This window comes from Portunus trituberculatus, chromosome 38 (genome assembly GCF_017591435.1).
Source record: "Portunus trituberculatus isolate SZX2019 chromosome 38, ASM1759143v1, whole genome shotgun sequence".
NCBI lineage: Eukaryota > Metazoa > Arthropoda > Malacostraca > Decapoda > Portunidae > Portunus > Portunus trituberculatus.
Genome location: NC_059292.1, coordinates 5,470,568 through 5,489,851, shown reverse-complemented (window position 1 = coordinate 5,489,851; position 19,284 = coordinate 5,470,568). Strand labels below are relative to the sequence as shown.

The 19,284-nt window shown below is 41.9% G+C and overlaps 1 protein-coding gene across 4 annotated transcripts in view; it reads right to left on the bottom strand.

The window, feature by feature from the left end:
• LOC123514843 (potassium voltage-gated channel subfamily H member 8-like) overlaps positions 1-19,284 on the bottom strand; it is a 394,273-nt gene that overhangs the window by 32,784 nt on the left and 342,205 nt on the right. For 2 of the 4 annotated variants that reach the window (XM_045273080.1, XM_045273082.1), the window contains exons 6-8: positions 11,197-11,440; positions 7,768-7,928; positions 5,717-5,924 (exon numbers count right to left, since the gene is read on the bottom strand). In XM_045273080.1, coding sequence (XP_045129015.1) covers positions 5,717-5,924; positions 7,768-7,928; positions 11,197-11,440 — 613 coding nt within the window. The remainder of the gene's footprint in view (positions 1-5,716; positions 5,925-7,767; positions 7,929-11,196; positions 11,441-19,284) is intronic. The other 2 variants (XM_045273081.1, XM_045273083.1) reach the window with 1 other exon arrangement.

Here is a 19,284-nt window from a genome sequence, read left to right as displayed (position 1 = left end):
CATCCTACACGTAGCCAAGTTTGACCAAGGCTTGTTTTGGGAAAATTCAAGGTGAGTGGTATGTATTGTTCAGAGGTTGAATCTTTGCCCAATAAACGGACTGATGCAACAGCGCTTGTGTGTGAGAAACAATTCAACAGTAAGACATGGACGCGCTCAAGTTGGAGCGAGGGGTGGCCAAGGGTCGCTTCACCAGGAAGTGCAACATACTACAAGAAAGGTTGGATGAAAAGGATGCGCCAGCTGTGCTGAAAGGATTGTTCACTGAGGTGGAAGATGCATTCAAGGTGCTTGAGGTAAAACATGAGAGTCTTTATTCTGAATTACTTGGAGGCAAGCAAGATCCCTCATCCTTAAGTGAGGCAGAGGACTATATCTTGGGTTGTGAAAGAAAAACCACATTATACTCAAAGGTTACTAAAGCGTGTGCAGATGAGAAGGACAAATTTGAGACTGCTATAAAAGTTAAACGACTAGATCCACCCCTGTTTTCTGGTGATATAAGGAATTACGGCACTTTCAAATTTCTCACGCTGATGCTGATGTTACTACCACAGGTCTTTGCAAATTGTTTGATATTTCTCGGTTCAATAGCCATGAGAAACTGATAAGGGTTACCAGTCGTGTCATACGGGCGATCAGATCCCGATCTCTTAGAGAATCACTTTTAACTCCAACTGTAGAAGATCTTGCGATCGCTGAAATGTTGTGGGTGAAGGAAGTTCAATCTGAACTTGATCCTGATTGGGAAACTAAGTACCGTAGGTTAGGGCCTACCAGAAATGAAGCTGGGGTGATTGTTGTCGGTCAGCGTATCCCTAAATGGTTAAAGAATAACTATGATCAGGACGGATTTATTTTGCTTTCTCCTGATCATGACTTTACTAAGTTGTATGTGGAATCTATGCATCGTCTGGACCATGCTGGCATTGAAGTAACTTTAGCCAAGATTCAATCCAAGTTTTGGGTACCAAAGGTCCGGAACATGATCAAATCTGTGAGGTACAAATGCATCACCTGTCGCAAACTGAGGAAAGAAATAGTTGGTCAACTTATGGGACAGCTGCCAGAAGAACGCCTCAAACCATCTCCTCCGTTTACCTAGATTTGTATGGCCCCCTTTTAGTTAAAGATATGGTCAAGGGTCGCTCAAGAGGTAAAGCTTACGGTGTAATCTTCAACTGTTTGGCCACTCGTGCTGTTCATCTGGATCTAATTGAAGGGTATAGCACTAAGGATTTCCTTGATGGACTAAGAAGATTAGTATCTATCCGAGGATGTCCGCGTGAAATTTATTCAGATGCTGGTACTCAACTGACTGCCGCCAGTAAAGGATTGATAGATCTGTCCAGGTTAAGTTCTGATGACATACAAGATTTTGCTTGCAATAAAGGGGGAGAGGTTAAATGGGTTTTCAATGCATCAGCAGACGCACCATGGCAAAACGGTGCTAGTGAAAGTCTAATCAAATCCCTTAAGAGAAGTCTGACTGTGGCTATCGGTGATAATGTATTAACCTTCAGTAAATTACAGACAACCCTTTTTGAGATTTCAAATATACTAAATGAAAGACCTATAGGTATAAAGCCAGGATGTGATCCAGAACTTGGAAAATACCTTTGCCCTAACGACCTCCTCCTTGGACGTACCTCTAACAAAGCTCCAAAGGGTGTCTTTGAGCACTTTCCTAGTCATGAATCTCGATTGCAGTTCCACCAGCGCATTGTAGATTCATTTTGGAAAAAATGGACTAGGGATTTTTTTCCCACTCTTCTGATTCGTCAAAAGTGGCACATTGAGCGCCGTAATTTACAGATCGGTGATATTGTGTTGTTTCAGGACAGCAATATTGTACGGGGGACGTGGAAGTTTGCTGAGGTTGCAGTAGCAAATGAAAGCAAAGATGGTAAGGTACGAAATGTTACTCTTAGGTATAAACCCCAGAGAGGTGGTGTTAGGTATAAGGGTGAAAAGATATACTTGTAAAGAGATCTGCTCATCGTATCGTGGTAATTTTGCCCATTGAGGAACGTACTTGAGTTTATACTGAATGTTACCCTTTTTTATGCATTACTGTGTATCTCGCTGGTTTCATTGTATGTATTCGTATTTGTTTGTACATTTTTTTTGTTTGTTTTGCAATGTCATATGTAACATAACTCCGTGTGGGAGTGTATCATTACGACCAATGATAAATTCAATTGCTGTTATGTATTTTATTAATTTATGTCGAGTGGGTGGATGTATCGCTTCGCTGTCGTCTTTTGTTGTGGACGTGGCGGAGCGGAGGGGTGTATGTTGCGCTTTGCCATTGTCTTTTGTTGTGGATGTGGCGGAGTGGAGGCATGGTCAAGGGACAGGTGAACGGGCTGGCCAGTCCAGCAGATTGGCGTGTGGGGTGTGGAAGGATACTTGTGACGCTGGAGTGGACTGGAGGGCGTGTTGTGCATCTGTGCCGCTACTATCCGGGTTTGCTGGAAGGTATGTAGTGTGAATTCAGGGACTATGTGATAGTCCGCCATATTTATTTTGTTCCGCTCGTAGCCAAGGATTTGGTAGTGCGTATTTCCTGCTTGTGTGAGACGATATTGAAGACAAAGTGGTTTACGTATGATTTGTGATGATGATGGATTATGATTTGTATGTCACTGTAACCGTTTGTTGCAGCGGTAGATGGTTGGATACGTGATGGGGTGTTTATGCTGTGGGGACGCTGTGTATATTTACCTTGTTTGGGATCTTCTCTCCGGGACATCTGTGTCGTCAATACTGTGAGTCATTATTACTGACAGGTACTGGTTGGTTCATTATTATTGGTTGTTATCAGTACATACTTGTATTATTATTTGTAAATCCTGCTTTATCCAGCTACCTGTGATAGTATTGTTGGTCTATTAGCAGTCATTAACTGCTACTTCCTCTGATTCTTTATATTGAATGTGATGTGAATTAAGTGATAATTGAATGTGATATTCTAAGATCACTTTGAGGTAACATCCTACACATGGATTATTAAGGTTGTGAGCAAGGCTTGTTTTGGGTTAGTCTATTAGCAGTCATTAACTGCTACTACCTCTGATTCTTTATATTGAATGTGATGTCAATTAAGTGATAATTGAATGTGATATTCTAAGATTACTTTGAGGTAACATCCTACACATGGATTATTAAGGTTGTGAGCAAGGCTTGTTTTGGGAATTCGTGGTGAGTGTTACATATTGTTCACAGGTTGAATCTTTGCCCAATAAACGGACTGATGCAACAGCGCTTTTGATGCCCTGGAGAAACAATACTGAAGGACTTAATATTGGAAAGTACTTGTTTAATCATCATCAATCACAGGTTAATATTTCTTGAACTTGTTTGAAAGATTTTAATTTTCATAAGGTCTGTTTTCAAAGACCAAGAAAAATAGACTAGTTTCCAATGTGTGTGTGTTTTTGTGGTTGATATTGCAAAGTCTCCTTTTCAACTATATCATCTCCATTTTGTTATGTTTCTGAACGAGTTTGGTTTCCACGAGGGGTGTTTTCTAATATCCCTCAAAAAAATTAGATTAGTTTCCAACGTGTGTGTTCTTCTGATTGATATTACAAAGGTCTCTATTTTAACTATCATCTTCATTTCTTTATATTCCACGATCTATTTTAATTTCCACAATGTCTGTTTTCTAATACACCTTAGAATTAGGTTATTTCCCAGTGTGTGCGTGTATTTTTCTGATTGATATTACAAAGGTCTCTATTTTAACTACTGCCTTCATTTTTTATATTTCTTGAACGATTTTAACCTCTTCAATCCTGGGATACCTTATTACCATGAGATTTGTGTACGATCAAACCATTTTATTGACATTAGGAAGAGTCTATGGAGGTCAGAGTATTAATGCCCACAATCTTCGCTATTTTAACCCCCTACATAAGTTTCTGAAGCTGTAGAAAATCACCAAATAGTCACCAAAATGAATATGGAAACGCATCCTGGTATTGAGGGGCTTATATGTACCAGTGTCCGTCAGAATGTATTTCCGTGTTTGACAAATGTGAGAAGGAAGTTACATTAATGAAAATATTCTTAAACGCATTATTCAATTTAAGCTTATTTTGCAACATAGTCTCCACCTCTCCCTGTTAGACACCCCTAGTCAGGCCCCATCTCTCTCTCTCTCTCTCTCTCTCTCTCTCTCTCTCTCTCTCTCTCTCTCTCTCTCTCTCTCTCTCTCTCTCTCCTGTTTTTCTTTCCTTTTAATGTTTCTTTCTTTCTTTCTTTCTTTCTTTCTTTCTTTGATCTTTCTTTTTTCTTTTTTCTCCATCTTTTTCATTTCTCTCTCTCTCTCTCTCTCTCTCTCTCTCTCTCTCTCTCTCTCTCTCTCTCTCTCTCTCTCTCTCTCTCTCTCTCTCTCTCTCTCTCTCTCTCTCTCTCTCTCTCTCTCTCTCTCTCTCTCTCTCTCTCTCTCTCTCTCTCTTCTCTCTTTCCTTTTAATGTTTCTTTCTTTCTTTCTTTCTTTCTTTCTTTCCTTCTTTGATCTTTCTTTTTTTTGTCTCATCTTTTTCACTCTCTCTCTCTCTCTCTCTCTCTCTCTCTCTCTCTCTCTCTCTCTCTCTCTCTCTCTCTCTCTCTCTCTCTCTCTCTCTCTGTGTGTGTGTGTGTGTGTGTGTGTGTGTGTGAAGTTTGTGTGGACTGCGGCGTCATATTGAATGTCAAATTTCATCAAAATAATTAACTACATGATATTTTCCATCTCACTTCCTTGATAAAAACGAAAAAAAAAAAAAAGTCCATTAAAATTCATCGTCGCTTCGGAAATTCGCATTCGTTATTTAGTCACGTCTTTAATTTGAACGTTGATGAAATAGAAACAAACTGGACCACTCTCTGAACTGAGGAAAGGAGAACGTGTGGGTCCTACGGGCATTCTTTTTCTATTGCAAGAGGCTTCCTTCTCTAACTTTGATTAAATTCTTAGCGAGTACTTTTTATTTATTTATTTTTTTTTTTTCGTTTTGTATTACCGTTGGCTAAGCTTTTCCCACTTACATGAAAAAAAATAAGGGGACTGGCAACTTAGTGGGGATTTTTTTCTTATCGTTTCATGTTATCCTTGGCTAGCTTTCCCCTCTTACATGAAAAATAAATGAGGGGACTGACTTAATGGGATTTTTTTTTTTTTTATAGTTTCATGTTACTCTTGCCCAGCTCTCCCCTCTTACATACAAAAGTAAATGAGGGGAATGACGACTTTGTGGGTCTTTTTTTTATCGTTTCATGTTTTCCTTGGTCAGTTTTCCCCTCTTACATTGAATAAAAAATAAGGGGACTAGCAACTTGAGTATATTATTTTCCCCTCTTACATAAAAAAATGAATGAGGGGAACTAACAACTAAGGTCTTTTGTTTTCGTTTCATGTTACCCTTGGTCAGCTTTCCCCTCTTACATACATACAAATATAAGGTCATTAGCAAATTAGTAGATCTTTTTTTTATGTTACCCTTGGCTAGCTTTCCCCTCTTACATACAAAAAATAAGAGGACTGACACCTAAGTGGGTCTATTTGTCCATGTTACCATTACCCAACTTTCCCTCTCACATAAAAAAAAAAACCTCCCCTCTTACATAAAAAAATAAAGGGAACTAGCAACTTAGCAGGTCTTGTGTTTCTTTTAACATTACCCTTGGCCAACTTTCCCCCCCATGAAAAAACAACACAGCCTCTCACCGATCCGTGGCTCCCCTTCCTCCCACAGGTTGACTTGTGGCTCAGCGATGGCGTACCAGACACAGGCCAGCCAGTGCGCCACCAGGGTGAAGGAGAGCATGAGCAGCGTCAGGATGAGAGCCGAGTACTGGTAGTAGCGATCCATCTTCTGCAGGAGGCGCGCCAGCCGAAGTAATCTTGTCAGCTTCAGAAGGTGGATGTTGGTGGCCTGCGAGATGATAGTGGAGTGAGAAGAAGTGTGTGGAGAGGGTAAGTGGAGTGAGGGAGTGTATGGATAGTGTGGAGAGGGTGACAGTAGGGTGTGGAGAGTGTGGACAGTGTGAAGAGGGTGAAAGTGGAGTGAGAGGGCATGAAGAAAATTGGGAGTGGAGTGAAGGAGTGTGAAGAGGTTGATAGGGAAGTGAGGGAGTGTGGAAAGGGTGAGAGTAGAGTGAGAGGGCGTGAAGAGCCTGTGGAGAGGGTCAGAGTGGAGTGAGAGGGCGTGTGAGAGGGTGAATGTGGAGTGAGAGGGTGTGTAAGAGAGTGAGTGTGGAGTGAGAGGGCGTGTGAGAAGTTAGAGCGGAATGAGGGAATGTGGAGAGGGTGAGAGTGGAGTGAGAGAGGATAGAGTGGATAGATAGATAGATAGATAAGTAGATAGATAGATAGATAGATAGAGAGAGAGAGAGAGAGAGAGAGAGAGAGAGAGAGAGAGAGAGAGAGAGAGAGAGAGAGAGAGAGAGAGAGAGAGAGAGAGAGAGAGAGAGAAAGGAGTGACAGTAGCGTGAGACAAGATGGAGAGAGAGTTAGACTGGAGTGAGATAAGGATGGGGAAGCAGCGAGATAAGGATAAAAATGAAGTAAAGCAGAGAAGAGATAAAAAATAACGTAAAGAGAGAAAATTAACGTAAAAATTGGCGTCCTGCATGTAGCCTTAGTCAGTTACGTGGATCATTGTGGAGAGAGAGTCAAAAGCACGGTAATTCATAATCTTATCTTTTTATGACTGATACTACACGTGACTTCTGCCTTGGTGGTGTGGCTTATGTGAAGTTATTTTCAATGCCTTTTTGGATCTGATTATTTCATTAGGCTGGATTTAGGAGTACTGGTGAAAGAAATGGGTAGAAAAAAAGATGTGTGGAAGATGATATGAGTATTAACCGAGTAAATCTATACAGTTTACTTACATTGTACCTATTCTCTTCATTAGCTAAGGTGCATAGGAGAAGCCTAGCCATTCAGTGTCTACACCAAACACAGCAAACACATCACGAAACAAGAGAAATAAGTAGATTGAAAAAAAAAATATATATATAGCAGGTGCATTAGACTGAAGGAGTATATCAAACACAGTAAACACATCACGAAACAAGAGAAATAAGTAGAATGAAAAAAAAATATAGCAGGTGCATTAGACTGAAGGAAAATATCAAACACAGTGAAAGCAACAGTGATATCTTACATTATATTACCTGCACGTGACTTTACTAATGACTAATGTTGTACTTGCCTACTCTTGGCGACTTACTAAACTGTAACATTGCGTAAGATTGAAGGAGAACGCTCGTATAAGATGAGATAAAGACATCGAACGTAGTGAAAGCGAGTGTGAGACAGGGAAGATGGTTATTGTGGGTGCAGGGATATGTGGTAAAGGACAGAGGGAGAAGCTGAGATGCAAAATTATAATACTAAAACTAATGACTATTCTTGTATACGTACTACTAGAAAGAGGAAAGGAGATAGTAAGATTGAAGAAAACTACAACTGACTATTACTATATACTACTATTATTACTTCCAACCGAACTCTCTTTCCTTCCTTTCCCGAGGCTGCCGGAGGGGTGGTGGTGGTGGTGGTGGTGGATAATGGGAGTGGCTGTGCTGGGGGAAATATGAAACGAGGACAAACCACGAGCAAAATTACTATGCTACAACATCTAAGACTGAAGAATAGAACAAGAGACAGTCAAATCAAACGAGATATGTAAAGTCACACTACAGATATACACTACTACCTTAGTGTTATAGGGTCACTAAGAGCGGGAACTGTCCTCTACTCTTACTTACCGAGCTGTAGACATCAGCCGCTAGGAGAAGATCGAAGGGTATAGCCGCCAACAGATCCAGCACGAACCAGCCTTTAAAATAGTGGGTGGCGATGCGAATGGGACTCAGCACCACCTCACCCTTCTTGTTGACGAAAGTGGTGCGGAAGTTGAGGATAATGTCTGGGGGTGATAAAAAACAAGAGCTGGACTAACGGCTACATTCAGATTGCCTTGTTCTCTCACCACAACAATTTTCCAAGGCCATAGAGACGATTAGCCGAGTTTTCAAGACAGTTCTTCCTTACGATAAACTAGAAATATTGCCAATTCATCACCGGAATCATAAAAAAAAAAAAAATACTCTTAAAAACACGACTATCTGCAACTAGAGCCTTTGGAAACTAGTGATGGTGAGAGAGCAAAGCGTTTCAGAATACGTGCCAAGACTCGTATTCTCAAACACTTCTGCGCTTCACCTCCACTATTTCAAAAGGCTTTATTTGAATTAACACGAGATTTTTTGAAGGTGTTTTACGATTATGGAGGCAGAATGACAAGATTTCTGTATTATTAACTGGAGAAAACTCTTGAAAACGCCGCGTATCATCTCTGTGGTCTTGGAAAATAGTCGTGGTGAGAGAAGAGCGATTCTGAATACGGACCTGACAGAAAAGAAAGAACAACATCCACGTAAAGTTGATAAGGGCGGAGTACAGAAGGAGGAAGAAAGTTTGTGAGAGTTACGAGTGAGTTGATGAGACGGAAGGAAGGAAGGGAGGGAGGAAAGGATAGAGGAGGGAGGGGGTGCAGAGAAGATGGTTGTGGTGGGCGCAGGGATATGTGGTGAAGGATAGAGGGAGAAACGTTGTGGTAAAGGATAGAGGGTGGGAATGTTGTAGCAAAGGATAGAGGAACGGAGAAGTTATAATAAAGGATAGAGGGGAGAAGGACAAGGAAATTTTGGTAAAGGATAGGGGGACAGGGAAATTATAATAAAGGATAGAGGGGAGAGGGACAGGGAAGTTGTGGTAAAGGATAGAAGGGAGAGGGACAGAGAAGTTGTGATAGAGGATAGAAGGGAGAGGAACCGAGAAGTTGTGATAGAGGATAGAGGGGAGAGGAACAGGGAAGTTGTGGTAAAGGATAGAGGGACAGAGAAGATAGACGGTTGTGGTGGTGGATGCAGGGATATGTGGTAAAGTTGTGTTAAGGTGGAACGGCTGTGTGGTTTGGGGTAAGTCGTGTTAGTGGAAGGTGATGAGAGTGCTAACTGTGGTGTGATTTGTGGTGTGGCGGTGGAGTGGTTAAGTGGTGGTCTTTTTGTAGTGAAGAGAGCTGTGATGGTGGTGGAGTGGAGGGAGGGCTGTGGTGGTGATGGGTTGTGGCGATACAGTGTAAGGGTTGTAGTGGAGGTTAACCCCTTCAGTACTGGGATGCATTTTTACCTTGAGTTTTGGGTATGATTAGGTGATTAGATTTAGATTAGCAAGGGTCTATGTAGGTCAGTAGATTAATGGCCAGAATCGTCACTATTCTAATCCTTTACACAAGTTTCTGAAGCTGTATCAAATCACCAAAAAGTAACCAGAATAAATAGAAAACGAACGTGTCATGATACTGGAGGGATTAAGAAGGTTATGATGACGGTGCAGAGGTTGTGGTGGTGGTGGTGGGTTATGGTAAGGTTGTGGTGATGGTGAAGGGGTGATGGTGATGGTGAAAGGGGGTTAAAGTAGTAGTTGGTGCCGCCGTGGTACAGTGGAACCATGCGCGCTTTGGGGTCCCAAGGGTCTCCAAGCGCACGGGTTCGAATCCTGTCCACGGTACGAGTGTAGGTTGGGCTTCCTCACTCGGGGCAACTGTTTCCTAGCGGGTGGGCTTTGATATAGGAGGTGCCCCAAAAAGTATTCCCTTTAGCCCATAAATTCCCGTGAAAAGCACACATGAAATAAAAAAAAAGGTGGTGACGAGATGACTGTACAGGAATGGAAGGCTTATGGCAAAGTGAACACAACACATCACCTTTACCAAACCCGGAAATATTGAACACTAATTAATATCGGGGCAAAATATTACACTGCTAAGCTTTTCATTCCTTCTTTCATATTTTTTTGTTCATATTTTACATAAGTCTTACCATGAATCCCATAATATTATATACATTTCATACGTTTGTCTTTCATCTGGCTGCCTTTTTGAGACAAAAAAGAAATCTCTGTGTATTTTTTTAATTGCGAGTCCACAAAGCTTCATTTTACACAGCTAAGCTTTCCACACTTTCCTTCACAATTTTTTCCATATTTTTCAAAGTCGTAGCATAAATCTCTTAACAATATATCCATTTCATACGTTCCTCTTTCATCTAGCTGCCTTTTTACGACTAAAAAAAAATCAGTGCTTTTAATTGTCTACGAAGGTTATTTTTACACTGTTCAGCTTTCCATTATTTCCTTCATAATTTTTTTTTCACATTTTCAAAGTCGGAGCATAAATCCCTTAATAATATATCTATTTCATACGTTCCTCTTTCATCTAGCTGCCTTTTTGGAACTGAAAACAATATCCAGTGTCTTTTAATTATCTACGTTGCTAAGCTTTCTATTTCTTCCTTCATGATTTTTTTTTCCATATTTTTCAAAGTCGTAGCATAAATTCCTTAATAATATATACATTTCATACGTTCCTCTTTCATTTAACTGCCTTTTTGTAACTGAAAAAAATATCCAGTGTCTTTTAATTGTCTATCTTACCGCAGTGACATGTCAGGTGACGTTGGCGACAATGAAGTACCACACTCTTCTGTTTCCAGCCAACTCTACTACTTCCTTCACCTTCTCTCTTCCCACCATCTTCTTAATTCCATCCATGTATTTCATTCTCTGTCTCCCTCGTGCTCTCTTCCCCTCAATCATCCCCCAAGAGGCAGTCTCTCTCTAGACCATCGCCCCTCAAAGCATGTCCCAAATACCCAAGCTGTCTTCTTACTACAGTCAGCAATTCCCTCGTTGTGTCGGCCATCTGCAACACCTCTTCATTTGTCCTTCTTTCCACACACGAGATTGTCTAGTAAGGTTATTTTTACACTGCTAAGCTTTTCACTCTACCCAAAAAATACTTCCTTCAGTTCATAGATTTCCTACAAAAGCTATCATTGCACGCAACACACAACCTAACACACACTACCTAACTCAAAAACCCAGAAACACTAAAACACTGAGACACCACAGAGAGAGAGAGAGAGAGAGAGAGAGAGAGAGAGAGAGAGAGAGAGAGAGCGAGAGAGAGAGAGAGAGAAGTACCCCCAAAAATATATCTTTTAGCCCATAAGATCCTGTAAAAAGCCAGATCAGACGTGTATCGGTGCCTTTACCTGTGTGTACTGGCGCCAACATTGTATAGAAAACACACACACACATATACACACACACACAGACATCAAGGAACCCACCGACGAAGAAGAGAGCCTCCACCACCACGTCCGGCACGATGGTGGGCTTGTCTTGCTGCGTCTGGTCGAGGAAGGCGGCGTTGTAGGGCACCATGACAGCGACGTAGAAGGTGGCGAGGAGGATGACCAGGTCCCAGCAGGTCTTGAGCATCCCGTAGTGTGTCAGGATGAAGCGAGACTTTTGAATACTGGCGGTTTTGTACTCAGGTAGCGGCGCCGCGGAGTGAGGCTGGAGAAGGTTCTGCTGGTGGGAAGGAAGAGGTGGAAGGGAATGTTAGTGCTTTGAAGAGGTAGATAGGGACGAGGAGGAGGAGGAAGAAGGAGGAGAAGGAATAGGAATGCCAGGCTCATATTCTCCTCTGTGCCTCACCTCCACTATTTCAAAAGGCCTTATTGAAATTTACACAAGTTTTTTTTTAAGATGTTTTTACGGTTCTAGAGGCAGAGTGAGAAGATTTCTATATTATTCATTGGAGAAATCCTCTTGAAAACCGGGATAGTCATCTCTGTGGCCTTGAAAAACAGTCGTGGTGACAGAGAAGAGCGTTTCTGAACAAGGATCTCAGTACTATGAAGAGGTACACAAGGAGATGGACATGGAGGAGGAGGAAGGAGGAAGAGGAGGAGGAAGGGAGGGTTAGTGCTTTGAAGAGGTAGACAGGGAGATGGACAGAGAGAAGGAGGAGGAAAAATGAGAAGGTCAGTGCTTTGAAGAGATAAACAGGGAGATGGACAGAGATGGACAGGGAGACGAATAGGGAATAAGGAGAAGGCAAAAAGACAGAGGAAGAGGAAGGGGATGTACAGGGATATGGAAAAGGAGACAGAAGGACAGGGGAGAGAGGGAGAGTTTGTTAGTATTTAGAGATAAACAGAAAAAAAACGGTAATGGAGACTGACGGAGAAATGGACTGTGAGGTAGGTAAGGAAGATAACATAGATAGATAGGGAGAAAATAGATAGATAGAAAGATGAGAAGGAAGAGATTAATAGAAAGTAAATAAAAAGATAAAGAAAACACCAAAGAGGAGATAGGTAGATAGGAAGATATTGGGAGAGAAATGGTATCTGAACGTGAAGACTGGGCTGAAGAGAAGGAATGGAGGGACTGGAGAGGAAAGAACTGGAGGTAAAGATCTGCATAAAGGAAGAAGTAGAGATATAAAGAGAAGAGACTAAAGATAGAGGAGGAATGAGGAAAAAGAAGAGATGGGATGGAGAAAAGAGATAGAAAAACATGAAAAGAGAAAAAAAATAACTAAAGAAAAGGAAGTGATATAATATGACAGTATACAAGATCATTTTCTTTATCATCATCATTGCATCCTTATCATTACAACGCCCTGAGCACAATAAGGGCAGACAGTGATGATAGAGAGAGAGGAGGCGGCAACAGAAGGGTTTGGAGGAGTGCAGGGTTGGGCCACACATGACCAATCCTCCACAGAAACGTCACCTTTAAATCTGGAGGCGCCTTGTTTCCTCACCTGATAGCGTGTTCACCTCTATCTCTACCTGTCCCCTTTCTCTCCTCCTGTACTCGATTCCTTGTACTTATCTTCCAGTGAGACGATGAGATTATTTAGCCTTCCTTCATTCGTCTTTCCTCCGTCCTTGTCACTCCCTCCCCAGCTCTCTTTGCTATTAACCCCTTCAGTACCAGGACGCGTTTCCATATTCATTCTGCTTACTATGTGGTGATTTTATACAGCTTCAGACACTTATATGGGGGGTTAAATTAGTGAGGATTCTGGACATTAATATTCTGACCTCCATTGACGTTTCTTAATGTTAATAAAATGTTTTAATCGTACAGAAATTTCAAGGTAAAAATGGGTCGAAGCATTGAAAGGGTTAGCCTCTCCATTAGCAGGACGCGTTTCCATATTCATTCTGCTTACTATGTGGTGATTTTATACAGCTTCAGAAACTTATGTGGGGGATTAAAGTAATGAAAACTCTGGCCATTATTCTTCTGACCTACATAGACCTTTCTTCATGTCAATAAAATGGCCAATCGTACAGAAATCTCAAGGTAAAAATGTGTCCCAGTACTGAAGGGGGTTAAGTTTGCTCTATGTTGATGTAGCGATGTTGGTAGCAGTGCGAGGAGTTGGTTGGGTGACTGCTGTATCTCCTATTGCCTTGGTACTATATCTCCTTCTCTTCTCTCCTCGTCCCTCTTCTCTACGCATCATTCTCATCATTCTTCACAAGTTCCGTTAGTTTACTGTTCTCGAGTTCCTAAAGTGAAGCAGCATTCTATTTGTTTAAAGTGTTGGCTATTTACTACGAGTACCGCCATTATTTCAGTGCATCGTAATATGTTAGCACATGCACACACACACACAAAAAAAAAAAAAAAAAAAAAAAAAAAATCACAAAAATGAAAAAAGAAAAAAAAAAAAGAGAGAGAGAGAGAGAGAGAGAGAGAGAGAGAGAGAGAGAGAGAGAGAGAGAGAGAGAGAGAATGACCAAAACAAAACCATAATACCAGTTTTTCCACCCACAAACCACATTACCCAAACAACAATTAACCTATCCTGGAACAGATGCATCGCTATTCGTGTTTACAAAGGAGAGGGACACGATAACCAGGAGAAAAAAGAAAAAAAAAAAGAAAAAATAATAACACTCTTGAAATCCCTCACTACAAAACACTATTCCCTGATAAAAACACTCGACAATTCATCAGGAGTCTTTCATCTGCCTGGATTTTTGCCATTTGTACATTACCGAGCTCAGTGAATGGCGAGGGAGAGAGAGAGAGGGAGAGGGGGAGGATGGGAGAGAGGGAGAGAGGTATAGGGAGAGGGAAAAGCACAGAAGGGTGAGGGAGTGAGGGCGTGAGGGAAGTTTGATCACAGGTAAATATGGGAGATCAGTGCTGAGGGGAAGGTTAGATCTGCACTTTGAATATTACAATGAGAGAGAGAGAGAGAGAGAGAGAGAGAGAGAGAGAGAGAGAGAGAGAGAGAGAGGCTTCGATTGTTCAGTTTTCTGTGTGTGTGTGTGTGTGTGTGTGTGTGTGTGTGTGTGTGTGTGTGTGTGACTATCTTTTCTTATTTCCCTCTTCAACTTCTACTTCCCACACCTCCTCCTTCTCTTCCTCCTCCTCTTCTTCCTCCTCCTCCTCCTCCTCCTTATCTTCCCAATCACAAAGTGGACCCTGAAATTCCGTTTTCTTTCACTCACATCAACTTCCACATACGAACATCACAACCTCTCCCTTTCCTCTTCCTCCTCCTCTTCCTCCTCCTCCTCCTCCTCACAACTGGTCACTGTCAGGAGGAATGAAGGAAGTACTACAAAACACGATAAATGGAGAGATGGAAAGATAACGAGAAGAAGGGGAAAGGTGGAGAGAGATGAGGAGATGAGGAAAAGGAGAGAAGCTGCCAACTACTAGGGGCAAGATGACCCGAGACACGCCCTGACAATTAAAAGGAGGAGTCGTGGAGGTATTCAGTGAAGAAATAAGGAAGAGGAAGCGAAAAGGTGAGTGACGAATCCTTTGTGAGTTTATTTTTTCCCCCTTTTCTATATTTTTGAAAGCTCTCAGCCTCATTATTTTTCTGTTCTTCACCTCCACTATTTCAAAAGGCTTTTACTTAAATTTACGCCAGATTTTTAAGGTGTTTTTTTACGGTTCTAGAGGCAGAGTGACAAGACTTCTACGTTATTAACTATAGAAACACTCTTGAAAACCACGCTAAGCATCTCTGTGGCCTTGGAAAATAGTCATGGTGAGAAAACAGAGCGTTTTTCAATACGGATTCAAAACTTTCAAAAAGATTTATCTGAAGTTACACATGTTTTTAAGAGTTTTTACGTTTTTAGTGACAGATTAATGAGATTCTTACATCATTAACGGGGAAAAACACGAGTAGTCATCTCTGTTGTCTCTGAAAATAGTCGTTGTGTGAGAGAGCAAAAGCGTTTCTGAAGTCAAATAGAATACAAATAGAAAAGAATGAAAGGAAGAAGAAAGAGATACGGAGAAAATCCACAAACAAGATTAACTTCATGATAAGAGAGAAAAGAAAGGAACGAGGGAGAGAATAAAAGAAAAAAGGAAGGAAAAAAGGGAGGGAGGGAAGAAGGAAGGGAGGGAGGGAGGAAGGAAGGAAGGAAGGAAGGAAGGAAGGAAGGAAGGAAGGAAATGAAGGAAAAGAAAGAAAAGACAGGAAAAGAAGGACGAAAAGAGAACAAAAAGAAGGAAGGAAGAAAGGAAGGAAGGAAAGAAGGAAGGAAGAAAGGAAGGAGAAAAGGAAATGAAGGAAGGAAGGAAGGAGAGATTTTACAAGATTACAGGAAAGATAAAATAAAACAAATCTGATAAACTGAGAGAAAGAAACCAACAAAGGAAAAAAATCTCTTTCATTTCAAAAAGAAGGAAAAGGAAGAAGAAATAGAAAACTACAATATAAAAGAGAGAAAAAAAACATCTCTCTATTTTTAACGTGTTTATCTAAGTTAGGTTAGGTTAGGTTAGGTTGGGTTGGGTTGGGTTGGGTTGGGTTAGGTTAGCTTAGGTTGGGTTAGGTTAGGTAAGTTTAGATTAGGTTAGGTTAGGTTGACTAAGGTTAAGTTAGGTTAGGTTGGGTTAGGTTAGGTAAGATTAAGTTAGGTTAGGTTGGGTTGGGTTGGGTTAGGTTAGGTTAGGTTAGGTTAAGCTGGGTTAAGTTGGGTTAGGCTAAGTTAGATTAGGTTAAGTTAGGTTAGGTTAGGTTAGGTTAGGTTAGGTTAGGTTAGGTTAAGTTAGGTTGGCTTATTTAATATTCTACTTCACTTCCATAATAATCAAAATAATGGTTAGATTAGATTAGGTTCTGGTACGTGTCCCCATTCACCTCCCTCTCTCTCCACAACTCATTAATTCTCTCTCTCTCTCTCTCTCTCTCTCTCTCTCTCTCTCTCTCTCTCTCTCTCTCTCTCTCTCTCTCTCTCTCTCTCTCTCTCTCTCCATCTCTTTACCTGTCTACACTCTAGTTCCCCTCTACCCTACATACCTTTCCTTCTTCCCTCCTGCCCTCCTTCCCTCCCAGCAAGCCTCGGCACTGCAACACACTTAGAAGCATAGTTACCCTTGACTTTATAGAGCTAATTGGAGTGTGATTAGATGACATCCTCCCCTGATTGGATTCCGGCCAGGATGAACTGCACGTAATGAGGAACACAGTCATTCCAGGGCAGAGGGAGGAGGAAAGAAATGAAACGTGATATGCTGCTGTGTTGCTGTGTGTGTGTGTGTGTGTGTGTGTGTGTGTGTGTGTGTGTGTGTGTGTGTGTGTGTGTGTGTGTGTGTGTGTGTGTGTGTGTGTGTGTGTGTGTGTGTGTGTGTGTCCCTCCTCTCTCTCTCTCTCTCTCTCTCTCTCTCTCTCTCTCTCTCTCTCTCTCTCTCTCTCTCTCTCTCTCTCTCTCTCTCTCTCTCTCTCTCTCTCTCTCTCTCTCTCTCTCTCTCTCTCTCTCTCTCTCTCTCTCTCTCTGTTATGCACACTTATGTAAATAAATTAATTGATTTATAGGTTGGAGAGAGAGAGAGAGAGAGAGAGAGAGAGAGAGAGAGAGAGAGAGAGAGAGAGAGAGAGAGAGAGAGAGAGAGAGAGAGAGAGAGAGAGAGAGAGAGAGAGAGAGAGAGAGAAAGAACTTAATGTTCTTCTCTAATCCTTTAAATTCCACCTACTATTTTCTCTTTCTCCAAAAAATGTTCCCCTTTTTACACCTCCCTTCCTCTTTTTCATCCTGACCACCTTTCCATTATGGCATTCCTCCTCCTTCCCTTTCCCTTTCGCTGTTATGTAGACAGGAAGGAGGAGGAGGAGGAGGAGGAAAAAAAATAGGAGGAGGAGGAGGAAGAGGAGACGGAGGAGGTGTGGGAAGTAGAAATTGAAGAGGGAAATGATAAGAAAAGATACCCATACACACACACACACACACACACACACACACACACACACACACACACACACACACACACACACACACACACACACACACACACACACACACACACACACACAGATGGACAAACATATACAGGGAACAAGACAGACGGAGGTAAACATTTAAGACAGAAAGACAGACGGACAGGTAAACAGGTATATGAAAAAAAGCAGAAGCAGAAAAAATTCAATACAGCAACCGAGAAATACAGACCAACCAACACACAGTGGGAGAGGATGAGAGGGCAAAGGGAGGGAAGAGAGAGCACGTAACAGTGGGTGATGCTGTGGGACAATAGGAGGGGAAGTGTGGGAAAGGATGAAGTGAGAGAGAAATGAATGTGTGAAGGGAGAGAGTAAGTACGTAAGTAAGAGAGAGGAAGAGAGAAGTTGAAATGGTATCTTGAATCTTGGTCCTCGCTCTCTCTCTCTCTCTCTCTCTCTCTCTCTCTCTCTCTCTCTCTCTCTCTCTCTCTCTCTACCTCGCTACTGAAGACACTGGCGGAGATAGTAAATAGAAAGTAGAGAGAGAGAGAGAGAGAGAGAGAGAGAGAGAGAGAGAGAGAGAAATTTGAAACACTACCTTAAATCTAGGTCCCTCTCTCTCTCTCTCTCTCTCTCTCTCTCTCTCTCTCTCTCTCTCTCGCTCGCTCGCTCCTGAAGATACAGGCGTAGGAACCTAATTTTCTTGGGATCATTTGGACAAAAGGGCAGTGCAGTGTTTCCGTGGCGGGTTCAAGGAACACCCATGCATAGCTAATGAATCTAATTATATTGCCTCATTAATTCACGGAGAAGGCTGGGACGATGCTGGCTTTGGTGGTGGTGGTGGTGGTGGTGGTGGTGGTGGTGGTGGTGGTGGTGGTGGTGGTAGTGATGGTGGGACGATGCTGGTGGTGGTGGTGGTAGGTAATGTTCAGTACTGTCAAAACATCATCATAACTATTACAATTGCTAGCCACTACCAGCATCACCACCACCATCGCCACCATCACCTCTGTCACCACCACTATCTTATACCAACACTCTCTAAAATCACACAGATTTCACCACTACTCGCTTCACAATACAAGGATCATCACCACCAACCACATACCACCACCACCACCACCACCACATACACTACCACCACCACCACCACTACCACCACCACAGTTGAAGGTCACAAAGTTTCCTAAGTTATGCTTTTGAAAGAAGAAAGAGAGAGAGAGAGAGAGAGAGAGAGAGAGAGAGAGAGAGAGAGAGAGAGAGAGAGAGAGAGAGAGAGAGAGAGAGAGAGAGAGAGAGAGAGAGAGAGAGAGAGAGAGAGAGAGAGAGAGAGAGAGAGAGAGAGAGAGAGAGAGAGAGAGAGAGAGAGAGAGAGAGAGAGAGAGAGAGAGAGAGAGAGAGAGAGAGAGAGAGAATAGAAACGCCAAACCTAAAACTTTCTCGTATCAGCGTCAGAGAGAGAGAGAGAGAGAGAGAGAGAGAGAGAGAGAGAGAGAGAGAGAGTACTAGTCTTGCAGCTTCCCGTACTTTCTTACATTCTGAAGTTCTTATGGGTCTGTGCACTTATGAGGTGAGTTTGCAGAAGGAACGATCCAGCATAGCGCACCAAGAACACACGCAGCACAGGCCAGCACACAGCTCCTTGAGGCTTGTAGGAACAAGTGTTGTTAGCTGAGGTTCAGGTTTAGAAACGCTTTGCTCTCTCACCACGACTTTTTTTAAAGGCCACAGAGATTAATAGCCGAATTTTCAAGTGTTTCTCCAGTTAGTAATGTAGAAATCTTGGTAATCTGTCCTTAAAGCCATAAAACACCTTACAATACTCGTGTTTATTTCTCCCTATTCAGAAACGCTTTGCTCTCTCACCACGACTGTTTTCAAAGGCCACATATGATCAGCGGGGTTTACAAGAGTGTTTCTTCAGTTAGTAATGTATAAATCTTGCTAATACGCCCTAGAACCATAAAATCATCTTAGAATACTTGTGTTTATTTGTCCCTATTCAGAAACGCTTTGCTCTTTCACCACGACTATTTTCAAAGGCCACGGAGATGATTAGCGGGGTTTTCAAGAATGTTCCTTCAGTTAGTAAAGTAGAAATCTTGCTAATCTGCCTCTTGAACCGTAAAAACGCCTTAAAAACTCGTGTAGATTT